This window comes from Hyla sarda, chromosome 2 (genome assembly GCF_029499605.1).
Source record: "Hyla sarda isolate aHylSar1 chromosome 2, aHylSar1.hap1, whole genome shotgun sequence".
NCBI classification, from domain to species: Eukaryota; Metazoa; Chordata; class Amphibia; order Anura; family Hylidae; genus Hyla; species Hyla sarda.
Window position 1 is genome coordinate 128,555,097 of NC_079190.1, and position 13,331 is coordinate 128,568,427.

Consider the following 13,331-nt stretch of genomic DNA (forward strand, 5'->3'; position numbering starts at 1 on the left):
CAACTCTGCATCAGCGTCCATGTAGCTGGTTGCTATGGGAGATGCCCATTAAAATAGATGGGTTATTGCATGGTGTGCATGTTTCTAAGAGACAAAATTTTAATTAAAAAACATAGATAGCTTTGCAAAGCGCTCAGAGCTTAGTCAGCGATCCTGAACTTGTGATTAAAAAGGTTACGTGCTTCAAGCCAAGGAGCGGAACCTATGTTCAGAAGTTACATTGATAGTGAATAGTAGTAACACTGATTACCGGTTACTGGTGGTATGTGCCGTCCTCCAATCCTGGTGATTTCCTTGCGCTGTTGTTCCATCTCGGTGTCCGTGGAGTTTCCTCCTGGGGTGCAGCGGGAGATCGCCCCAGCCGGTGGCGTCTCAACCAAGCTGCTGTGCAGTTTGAAAGAAGGCACCACAACAGGGATTCTCACCAAACAGGAAGCAAAATTCATAACCATCAACAACCCAAGGATCCCAGTCTTTTAACAAATACCCAAAATACACAAGACCACCCACAATCCCCCAGGGAGACCTATAGTTTCTGCGATCAACTGTCTAACAGCTAATTTATCTAAATATATAGACACACACCTCCAACCTTGTGTGGAAAAGATCCCGGCTTATCTGAAGGACACTGCACATGTACTTCAAATCCTACAGGGGATAATATGGAAAGACAATTACCTCATTGGGAATCTTGACATCACCTCACTTCACATGATCATAGAACACCAAAAAGGACGACTGGCAGCTGAATATTAAAAAAATAAAAAACTATGCCAGATGCCCAAATCAACTACAGTATATTGGAGATTGCATAAGCTTTATTTTAACTCACAATTATTTTAATATGACACTCAGTTTTATAATCAGCAGTGGGGATCCGCCATGGGCATTTAGTTTGCGCCCAGTTACTCAAATCTATATGTGCCCCACTGGGTGGAAACCACCATTTACCCGGGGGGGCCAGCTGGGTGTGGGCCTCGTGCTCTGGCAGCGCTTTATTGATGATGTCCTTTTTATATGTGACGGCAGTGAAGTCACTCTAATTGAGTTTTTAACGGATATCAATAAAAATTTTGATTTTTTAAAATTTACTTCTACATACAGCCAGGTGTCTGTTCACTTTTTAGATCTTACTATTAATATTCAGGATAACTGTATACACATATCCACTTATAGTAAACCCACCAATAGCAACAGTTTGATCCGGATGGACAGTTGCCACCTGCCCATCTGGTTGGGCAATATTCCCAGGAGCCAATTTCTCAGACTGCGACATAACTGTAGTGATATAAAACAGTAAGATCAAGAAGCCAGTGAAATGAAGAAAACATTCCTAAATAAGGGGTATGAGAAGGAAACACTAAACAACGTCAAAACACAAATACGAGAAACTAGGCGAGAACCCTAATATTTAAAGAAATTAACAGCATTCAGACTAACAGCCCAAATGATGACCAGGATGTCAAAATTAAGTTTCCCATTATTTCACAATATAGCACACACAATTTCCTATTTCGCAAAATAGTGAAACGGCATTGGAATCATCTTTAGGATGATAAAATAGTTGGAGATGTTATCCCTAGTACCCCTACGTTTGTATATAAAAAAGCGCAAAATTTAGGGAATAAAATAGCCCCCACCATGAAGGTCCATACAGAAAAGGGGAACCCCACAAATACGCTCCTTCAACTTAAAAACGGGTTCTATCCATTAAGTAAAGTGCAATGCATGTAGAGCCACAAACAACTATACCCCTACCCTAACAGTGAAAAACCCTACGGACAACAATGAATATAAAATAAAACATCACATACATTGCAAAACCAGGGGAGTGATTTACATCATCTTTTGCCCCTGTGTCAAAATATACGCAGGACGAACCAAACGACAATTAGGGACACGTATAAAAGAACATCTGTGCAATATTCAGAGGGGATACGAGGGACACCCCCTATCCTTGCATTATAAGGAGAAACATAAACAGTCTTCTACAGGTTCCACTTTTTTAGGGTTAGAAGAAAATTATACCCCATGGGGGGGGGGGATTATATCGCACAGTTATCAAGAGCAGAAACAAAGTGGATTTATAATCTAAATTCAATGAATCCGCATGGTCTCAATTCAGAGTTTGACCTGTTTGGTTTTCTGCAATAACAGCACTGGCACTGGTTGATTTACAATTCTGTCCGGAACATCAAAGGTTAAAACCTAAATGTGTACTGACAAGCATAAGAGAGGATCCAATTACCACAGCACCACTCCAGAAGAAGGAAACCGCCCTAAGTTTCCAAAACTAGTCGAGGGTATTGTGGACCATAGGAGCCGCCGTAGTGACGTCATATCTCCTCACTTTGCTTTCAAACTGCACAGCAGCTTGGTTGAGACGCCACCGGCCAGGGTGATCTCCCGCTGCACCCCAGGAGGAAACTCCACAGACACCGAGACGGAACAACAGCACAAGGAAATCACCAGGATCGGAGGACCGCACATACCGCCAATGACCGGTAATCAGTGTTACTACTATTCACTATCAGTGTTACTACTATTCATCAATGTAACTTCTGAGCATAGGTTCCGCTCCTTGGCTTGAAGCACGTAACCTTTTTAATCACAAGTTCAAGATCACTGACTTATCTCTGAGCGCATTGCAAAGCTACCTATGTTTTTTTTAATTTTAAGTTTGTCTCTTAGAAACATGAACACCATGCAGTAACCGGTCTATTTGAATATGTATCTCCCATAGCAACCAGCTACATGGACGCTGCTAACACACTCAGCTGACGCAGAGTTGTGTCAGGTACGAGAGTATCATTTTAGTATCACACATTTAAGAGCACATAGCAGGAACCAAAGACTGTTTAATAATTATCCAGCCTCCAGTCTTACCTTCAGTATTATTCCACACACCTGCTTCACATTTAAGTGTTAGCATTGAATCATTCCTCTCCCATACAGGAACAGGTATGCATCTCCTTTTTCTGTGAATAACCACACATTTTCTCCAGCACACATACCAATCAATATTTATTTTGTATCCTTAGAATATTGCACAACATACGGGGACGTGTGCATGTTTTGGTTTTGCTGCAGCTAGAGATACACACTCCACTCGATCTATTCCAGCGCTGGTGACATTCAGATATAATCAAGGTAGGAAGGTAGTTAAAGGGAACCAATGGATCTCTTCTCCACCATGGTTTTTAATTGTCTGTGTGTCCTAAGGATGCAGAAACAGTTGAAGCTGTGCTAGCTGTCTTCAGTTGTTTGTCAAAATGATGTATGCTACATCAGTGGGTCGCATAGGCAAATTGTGAAAAGACATACCCTGTGTACAGTATATATAATCCGGACTGCAATTCAGCAATTGTCCAGGGAATAGTGTAGTAGTAAACATTGCATGTGTAGGATCATCACAGTAGTAACTCCACATAATATTTCTGATAATAGACTGATTTAAACAGTTTTTCAATTAGAGAAAACTTTAAAAAACAACCATGGTTGTCATGGCTATAAACTTTGTGTTAAGTATAGTTGACTAAGCTATGAAATATCCTTGACAGTATATATAATATTTTTCACCTCTAGATAGAACATGAAAAAGAAACGATTATGCTGTAAAGATTAACAATTCATCTGTGTTTTTGCTGTTCAAATTGGTGTAAGTAGGGTGAGATGCATTATTCGATAACTAAAATAAATTATAATGTTAGTGGGATTTGTTGTCAAAAGATGTCAAAAGTTTAGATACACTTTGGTCTCAGTCTTGAGACCCACTGTGATTGCAAATTATAAGCTTGTGAAGTGCACACTTAACCCCTTAAGGGCACTTTTGTTTTTTCCTCCTTACCTTTTAAAAATCATAACCATTTCAATTTTGCAACTAAAAATCCATATGATGGCTTATTTTTTGCGCCAACAATTGTACTTTGTAATGACATCACTCATTTTATCCAAAAACCTACGGCAAAACGTAAAAAAAATAATAATTGTGCGACAAAATTGAAGAAAAAACGCAATTTTGTAACTTTTGGGGGCTTCCGTAGGCCCATACAATTAAAATAATACCCTACTTATATAGGTTTGATTTTGTCGTACTTCTGGAAAAAATCATAACTACATGCAGGAAAATGCATACGTTTAAAATTGTCATTTTCTGATCCCTATAACTTTTTTATTCTTCCGCATACGGGCCGGTATGAAAGCTAATTTTTTGCGCCTGAAGTTTTTAGCTGTACCATTTTTGTATTGATCAGACTTTTTGATAGCTTTTTATTCATTTTTTCATGATATAAAAAGTGACCCAAAATACACTATTTTGGAATTTGGAATTTTTTGGCGCACACGCCATTGACCATGCGGTTTAATTAAATATATATTTTTATAATTCGGATATTTCCACACAGTGGCAATACCACATATGTTTACTTTTATTTACACTGCTATAGGGGGCTATAACACTGCACACACTGACCTTTTACATTGATCAATGGTTTCTCATAGGAAACCATTGATCAATGAATCTGCTGCTTGACTGCTCATGCCTGGATCTCAGGCACTGAGCAGTCATTCGGTGATTAGACACCAGGAGTCAGGTAAGGGGATCCTCCTCATGTCTTACAGCTGTTCGGGATGCCGCGGCGATCCCGAACAGTCCCCTGAGCTAACCGGCAATGTTTTACTTTGAATGCCGTGTCTAAAGGGTTAATAGCGCATGGCACCGCGATCAGTGCTGCGCGTTATTAGCCACGGGTCCCGGCCATTGCTAGGTGCCGGGCCAGACCCGCTATGGCTGTGGTCCCGCGTTATAGAACTCAGGACGTACAAGTGCGCCCTGAGTCCTTAAGGGATTCATCCATAGCTGTCGATCAAATCCAATTCATTCAGCGCTTTATTCTATAAAGTAATAGAGTCAGATGGGGTTGCTAACTGGGGAGTGAAGAGTGCTGCTGAACACTTCACTGTTTTTTTTTTTACTCTCTGGCCAGTTCAAGCTTGCACTGTTTTCTAAAGAAACAAATTTGGTAAACCCTGTTAAAGCAGAAGTCAGAGCAATTACTCTCTGCCAAATATAATAACTTCCTGAATGACTAAATAAAGGTAATGAGAGGAGATGGCCTCCTCCTTTAGGACTTTCAGAACATGTGACACATACAGTGGACTACATCTCCAATCTGGGTAAAGTGTGGATTTACCAAGTATTTTACAAGATTAAAGTTAATATATGGCACCAGAAAGATGACAGCTTAGAGTACAAGTTTAGGATGATAACCTGCAGATAATAGTAATGCCTCAATAAGTGAGGGGTAGTGTCCAGTTGAGTTGAAAAAAAAGTGCTTTCGGCAGGTTTCTCCATGGCCTTTGCCATTGAAAAAGAGCTTTGGGTGCCAGCTAAGTCTCCATCTACTGGCACTCCAATGAGATGGCTACTTGCTGATTATTAACTTGTAAAGTCTCGACTTCATATGGTGGGAAGTGCAGATGAGATCCAATATTAAAACACATCACTATCATTTTTTCTTAACTGTTGTTCAGACACAGATGGTCTCCTAAGTCAGTCCCTAAATGAGAGTACTGAAGATTACTAACCTTACTCCATGGCCTAGCTAGCCAATCTACATGTCATAGACAGATCTAAGCTATTTTTTTCACCTGCCCACTTAAAGTAGTGCTTATTTTATTTCTCTATTGGATATGGATGTACTAACCTATGATTTACCACAAACTGGAGGTATCTGCTAATGTACCCCTTAAAGGGGTAATCTGGTGGAAAACATATAAATAAATATATATATATATATATATATATATATATATATATATATATATATATATTATTATTATTATTATTATTATTATTATAATTATAATTATTATTATAATTATTTATTATTAATTATTATTTTTTTTTATCAACTGGTGCCAGAAAGTTAAAAGATTTATAAATTAGCACAATGACAGACAGTCAGCTCACCCGGTCACCGTACGGCAAGATGATCCTCCAGGTTTAGAAGAAGAAAGCATGCTTGGCGCTTCTTCCAAGGATTTTATTCATGTGTCTTATTGAAGTCTTTCCATGTCTATGCTTTTAACGTGACAAAAATAAAGGTGAAGTTTCTTATCCTCTGGCATTTACCTGCTTTCTTCTTCTAGATTTATAAATTACTTATATTTAAAAATGTTAGTCCTTCCAGTACATATCAGCTGCTGCATGTTCCACAGGAAGTTGTATAGTTTTTTCCTGTCTGATCACAGTGCTCTCTGCTGACACCTCTGTCCATGTCAGGAACTGTCCAGAGCAGGAGCAAATCTCCATAGCAAACCTATCCTGCTCTGACCAGTTCCTGACATGGGCAGAGGTGTCAGCAGAGAGCATTGTGGTCAGACAGAAAATAACTATACAACTTTCTCTGCAGCATACAGCAGCTAAGTACTGGAAGGATTAATATTTTTAAACAGAAGTTATTTACAAATCTGTTTGACTTTCTGACATCAATTTATAAAAAAAAAAAAAAATGTTTTCCACCGGAGTATCCCTTTAACCCAATGAGGACTCAGTCCATTTGGGCCTTAAAGGGTAACTCTCATTAAAAAAAAATGTTTTGCTATTGCACTCCTCATGGTAAAATATTTCTAATGTACTTTGGTTAAAAAAATATGAAGTTTTCTATGTTTTATTTGTGCTTAAAAAAGCTCTAGCACATATTCCCCCATCTCTTACACAGACTTTGGACCGAAGCCCAAACACAGGAAGTGCAGCCTGGAGTGCTGAGGGGGGTTGTGTCCAGCCTCAACCAGTCATAGCTCCTCTCAGACTTAACTGCCATATGGTTGGACACACACCCCTCAGCCATTCACCGTACGGGATAATTAACTTTATATTTTAATATTTCTGATATTTACGCACGCGGCAATACCAAATATGTTTATTAAAAAAAAGTTTTACACTTTTTGGGGTTAAAATGGGGAAAAACTGACAATTTACATTTTTATTGGAGGAGGGGATATGTAAATTTTTTTTTTTTACTTTTTACTTTTTTTACTTTTATTTTTACACTTGAATAGTCTCCACAGTGGACTATTTATAGCAATCATTTGATTGCTAATACTGTTCAGTGCTATGCATAGGGCATAGCACTGATCAGTGTTATCGTACATCTTCTGCTCTGGTCTGCTTGATCGCAGACCAGAGCAGAAGACCTGTGAAGGGCAGCGGAGGCAGATGAGGGGACCTCCATCTGCCGTTCTGGATGATCGGATCACCACGGCAGCGCTGCGAGTTATCCAATCATCCATTTTATTTACCGCACTGCTGCAGATGCCGTGATCTGTATTGATCAAGGCATCTGAGGGGTTAATGGCGGGCATCCGCGCAATCGCCGATGTCCACCATTACTGGCGGGTCCCTGGCTGCTGAGACCTGCCGTGCATGACCCGATCATCGCTCCGATGCTCGCGGTTATGTATAGGACATTAATGTACGTCCTGGTGCGTTAAGTACCACCGTACCAGGATATAAATTTACGTCGTTAAGGGGTTAATCGTTTTAGAACATTTAATGTGATATCTAGTTATGTTCTGACCAATCAAATTACAATTTATTCAAGTGTTCTCTTTACAAATGTTTGGTTTAACCTCTTAACGATGCAGAACATAAATGTACGTCCTGATGCAGGACATACACCAGGACATACATTTACGTCCTGTACATGACCGCAAGCATCAGAGCAATGCTCGGGTCATGCTTGGCAGTTCCTGGCTGCTGATAGAAGCCAGGGACTAGCCGGTAATGGACAACATCTGCAATAACACGGATGTCTGCCATTAACCCCTCAGATGCCATGATCAATACAGATCACGGCATCTGCGGGAGTGCGGTCAGAAAAATGCATGATCGGATCACCCGCAGCGCTGCCGCAGCGATCCGATCATCTGTAATGGCAGATGGAGGTCCCCACACCTGCTTCCGTCTGTCTCCCAGCAACTTCTGCTCCAGTCTGAGATCGAGCATAACAGAGCAGAAGATGACCAATAATACTGATCAGTGCTATGCCATATGCATGGGACTGAACTGTATTAGCTATCAAATGATTGCCATAAATAGTCCCCTATGGGGACTATTAAAGTGTAAAAATAAAAGTAAAAAAGTAAAACATGAAAGTAAAAAGAAAAAGTAAAAATCCCCTCCCCCAATAAAAATGTTCTCCAAAGTGTAAAAAAAAAAATTTGAAAAAATATTTGGTATCGCTGTGTGCGTAAACATCCAAACTATGAAAATATCATTTGAATACGGTGCATGTAAAAAAAAAGTCCAAAGTTGCTGGTTTTCTTAACATTTTATTCTAAAAAATGTATAAAAAATTTATAAATTTTTTTACATATGCATATGTGGTATACATTTTTTTACAGATCATAGCGCCAAAAATGAGCCCTCATACCGCCGCTTATACAGAAAAATGAAAAAGTTATAGATCAGCAAACTAGACGGATTTTAAATGCACTAATTTGGTTAAAAAGTTTGTGATTTTTTTTTTTTTAAAGCTGTATAATAATAGAAAAGTAAGTAATCATGGGATTCATTTTAATTGTGTTGACCCCCAGAATAAAGAAAACAGGTCTATTGCACCATAAAGTGTACAGCATGAAAATGTAACCTTCCAAAATCTGCAAAATTACAGTATTCTTATTAATTTCCCCACACAAATAGTATTATTTTGGTTGTGCCATACATTTTATGGTAAAATGAGTGATGTCATTACAAAAGACAACTGGTCTTGCAAAAAACAAGCCCTCATACTAGTCTCTGGAGGAAAATATACAAGAGTTATGGTTTTTAGAAGGCGCGGAGGAAAAAACGTAAAAATAAAATTGCCCTTAAGGCTTAAATGGAGTTCTTAAGGGGTTAAATTGATATCTTATATGTTGCATATGAATGAGCTTCAACTTAAATATTTAATGTCTAAATATAAAAGTCAAACTGTATGATTCAAAGTTAAATTCCAGCAAGAACTCTTCACTTTCCCTCCTTTCCTATCTTCCAATTAGTATTTCTTTCTTTTTTGTGCAGACCATTGATTTTAGGTAGCTTCCTTTCCTATTTGAAGTTGTCTATTTTCAGGTCTTAAAGATTAATTCATAAAGATGCGGGATGGGCACTGGTTTCTGTTTCAGCAATGGTTTTCTTAACTGCATTCTAGAGACCCCCTGTCGTTTCATGTAAGATGCATTAGTTCCAGCTGAACATTTTCTATTATTGACTCTGGGATTTATCAAGACCACTGTCTCACACACCTGTCTAATTAATCCCCCGCTAGCGCACAGGCACGCTGGACTGATATAGAAGCGCACACCGCTACATAATTCCAGCATGCCTGTGTACACACTACTTGAAATCAACTACTGATTTCAACTACAGTTTAAGCTTGCTTGTAAAAGTAAACCATAGTAAATTCAGGTGCGTCTGTTTTCTTTGCACAAAGCCCCCACCCCTTCACAGCAGGCCCCAGCAACAAAAATACATTTTTGTGTAAAGCAGGTACTTGTGCAAATATGATGAGATTTCATTTCTCGTTTTTTTAAAAGCTGACTTTTTTTAAATAAATTTCCTCTTCTGTGCTCAAAAAAATAAAGGGAACACATAAACAACACAATGTAACTCCAAGTCAATCACACTTCTGTGAAATCACACTGTCCACTCAGGAAGCAACATTGATTGACAATTAATTTCACATGCTGTTGTGCAAATGGAACAGACAACAGGTGGAAATTATAGGCAATTAGCAAGACACCCCCCAATAAAGGAGTGGTTCTGTAGGTGGTGACCACAGACCACTTCTCAGTTCCTATGCTTCCTGGCTGATGTTTCGTCACTTTTGAATGTTGGCGGTGCTTTCACTCTAGCGGTAGCATGAGATGGAGTCTACAACCCACACAAGAGGCTCAGGTGGTGCAGCTCATCCAGGATGGCACATCAATGCGAGCTGTGGCAAGAAGGTTTGCTGTGTCTGTCAGCGTAGTGTCCAGTGCATGGAGGCACTACCAGGAGACAGGCCAGTACATCAGGAGACGTGGAGGAGGCGGTAGGAGGGCAACATCCCAGCATCAGGACCGTTACCTCCACCTTTGTGCAAGGAGGAGCAAGAGGAGCACTGCCAAAGCCCTGCAAAATGACCTCCAGCAGGCCACAAATGTGCATGTATTCACTCAAACGGTCAGAAACAGACTCCATGAGGCTGGTATGAGGGCCCGACATCTACAGGTGGGGGTTGTGCTTACAGTGCAACACCGTGCAGTATGTTTGTCATTTGCCTGAGAACATCAAGGTTGGCAAATTCGCCACTGGCGCCCTGTGCTATTCACAGATGAAAGCAGATTCACACTGAGCACATGTGACAGATGTGACAGAGTCTGGAGACGTCGTGGAGAACGTTCTGCTTGCTGCAACATCCTCCAGCATGACTGGTTTGGCGGTGGGTCAGCAATTGTGTGGGGTGACAATTCTTTGGGGGGCCGCACAGCCCTCCATGTGCTTGCCAGAGGTAGCCTGACTGCCATTAGGTACCGAGATGAGATCCTCAGACCCCTTGTGAGACCATATGCTGGTGCGGTTAGCCCTGGGTTCCTCCTAATGCAGGACAATGCCAGACCTCATGGGGCTGGAGTGTCAGCAGTTCCTGCAAGAGGAAGGCATTGATGCTGTGGATTGTCCCGCCCGTTCCCCAGACCTGAATCCGATTGAGCGCATCTGGGACATCATGTCTCGCTCCATACACCAACGCCATGTTGCACCACAGACTTTCCAGGAGTTGGTGGATGTCACCTCATCAGGAGCATGCCCAGGCATTGAAGGGAGGTCATACGGGCATGGGGAGGCCACACAAACTACTGAGCCTCATTTTTTACTTGTTTTAAGGACATTACATCACAGTTGGATCCACTTTGATTTTGAGTGTGACTCCATATCCAGACCTTCATGGGTTGATAAACTTGATTTCCATTGATAATTTTTGCGTGATTTTGTTGTCAGCACATTCAACTGTGTAAAGACAAAATTATTTCATATGATTAGTTAATTTATTCAGATGTAGGATGTGTTATCTTAGTTTTCCCTTTATTTTTTTGAGCAGTGTATTAATATTGAGGAATAGTTTAGAACCAAACCGCAACCATTTGTATCCTGTACCTGTAGGATTTCCCACTACAATCAGTATTTACTGTATGTAGCTGCCATTCTGTTTATCTGTTAAATGTATCTTTACTATATCTACTGTTCAGGTCTTGATGTAGACTATGAGAAGTATGAAAGCGCTATTGAAGTAATCCATGATGCTTTTCTATGAAGGTATCAATCCCGTTTAGTTTGCCCCTAGGATATACATATGACTTTTCAGAGTACATGTCTTCTAAACAAACAATGGATCCAGTGAAGTAGACACTCCTGTCATACTGCTATAACTGGGAAGTATCACTTTTGGTACACAAATGAGAATTAATTCTAATGGAAATAAAGTGAAGGAAAAAAAGGATTTTGTAAGTTTGCCCATTAATAAAAAAAATGTCTACAATTGAATAGTGAGAGACAAAATACCAAAAAAATAAAAATAAAAAAAAAAACCAAACAAACATAAAAACACATCTCAATTAAGTTGGGAATGGATTTGCATTTTACCCAGGTATCATGCATATAGGTAACAAGTTGAAATGAGGAAAACTCTTTTAAAGAACTCAGCATTCCCTCTAAGTTATTCAGATGTTCATTGGCAAACTTCAGACAGGCTTGTCCATGAATTTAGTAGGAAGACCCTGTGAGTTCTGCAGGATTTCAGTACTTCATGACATAGTGTGTTACCTATTGTTTTCTTGATGAATATGGTCCCAGCTGCCTTGAGATCATTGACAAGATCCTCCCATGTAGTTCTGGGCAGATACCTCCCTGTTCTCATGATCACTGATCCTCTCCACTGTGTGAGATCTTGTAAAGAACCCACAACTCAAGAAGATTAACAGTTATTTTGTGACTCTTTTTCTGACATTTGTGGATATCATTTTGATAAACATTAATGGAGACAATGTGATATTTACACATTACAAATTACAAATTAGGTCTCCCAATGTCTCATATAATTCACATACCCCTATGCCTTTTCTGTTGTAATCCAATATATGACTGTGTGCAGTGCAAGGCCACTACCTCCTAAATAGCTCCCATAGCTCTCTACTATGTGGCCCTTATTCTGTTGCTCTAAAGTCTGATGGAATATGTTTTATTATACAATATGTTTAACCCTTTAAGAACCAGGCCCATTTTGGCCTTAAGGACCAGACCAATTTTATTTTAGCATTTTCGTTTTTTCCTCCTCGTCTTCTAAAAATCATTACTCTTTTATATTTCCATCCACAGACTCATATGAGGGCTTGTTTTTTTGCGTCACCAATTGTACTTTGTAATTACATCACTTATTTTACCATAAAATGAACGGTGCAACCAAACAATTATTATTTATGAGGGAAATTGAAAAGAATACCGTAATTTAGCAAATTTCGGAAGGTTTTGTTTTCATGCTGTACACTTTACGGTAAAAATTACATGTTTTCTTTATTCTGTGGGTCAATGCAATTAAATTAGTTTTTGTCAGTACCACTTTTGCTTAGGTTTTACTTTTTATAAATTTTTTATAATTTTTTGGGGAATAAAATGTGACAAAAAATTTGACTTTTTTAAATTGTTTTACATTTACGCCATTCACCGTACGGGATGGTTAACAATATATTTTAATAGTTCATACTTTAACACACACGGTGATACCAAATATGTGCATTCATTTTTTTTATGCTTTTCTGTGGATAAAATGGGAAAAACAGACATTTTACTTTTTTATTGGGGGAGGAGATTTTTCTCATTTTTTTAACTTTTTTATTTTAAATTTTTTTACTTTTTTTTTTTTTTTTATACTTTAATAGTCCCCATAGGGGACTATTTATAGCAATCATTTGATTGCTAATACTGTTCAGTGCTATGCATAGAGCATGGCACTGATCAGTGTTCTCGGTAATCTTCTGCTCTGGTCTGTTCGATGTCAGACCAGAGGAGAACACCCCGGGAGACAGCCGTAGCCAGGTGAGGGGACCTCTGGCTGCCATACTGGATAATTGGATCCCTGCGGCAGTGCTGAGGGCGATCCAATCATCCATTCAAAGTACCGCACTGCGGCAGATGTCGTGATCTGTATTGATGAAGGCATCTGAGGGGTTAGTGGTGGACATCCACGTGATCGCGGATGTCCGCCATTACTGGTGGGTCCCTGGCTGCTGATAGCAGCTCGTACCTGCCACGC

The 13,331-nt window shown here is 39.5% G+C and overlaps 1 protein-coding gene across 1 annotated transcript in view; it reads left to right on the plus strand.

Moving 5' to 3' along the window:
• The first annotated feature begins 2,212 nt into the window (after positions 1-2,212).
• Positions 2,213-13,331, plus strand: part of LOC130357403 (uncharacterized) — a 173,725-nt gene continuing 162,606 nt past the window's right edge. The window contains exon 1 of the mRNA XM_056560097.1: positions 2,213-2,504. Coding sequence (XP_056416072.1) covers positions 2,213-2,504 — 292 coding nt within the window. The remainder of the gene's footprint in view (positions 2,505-13,331) is intronic.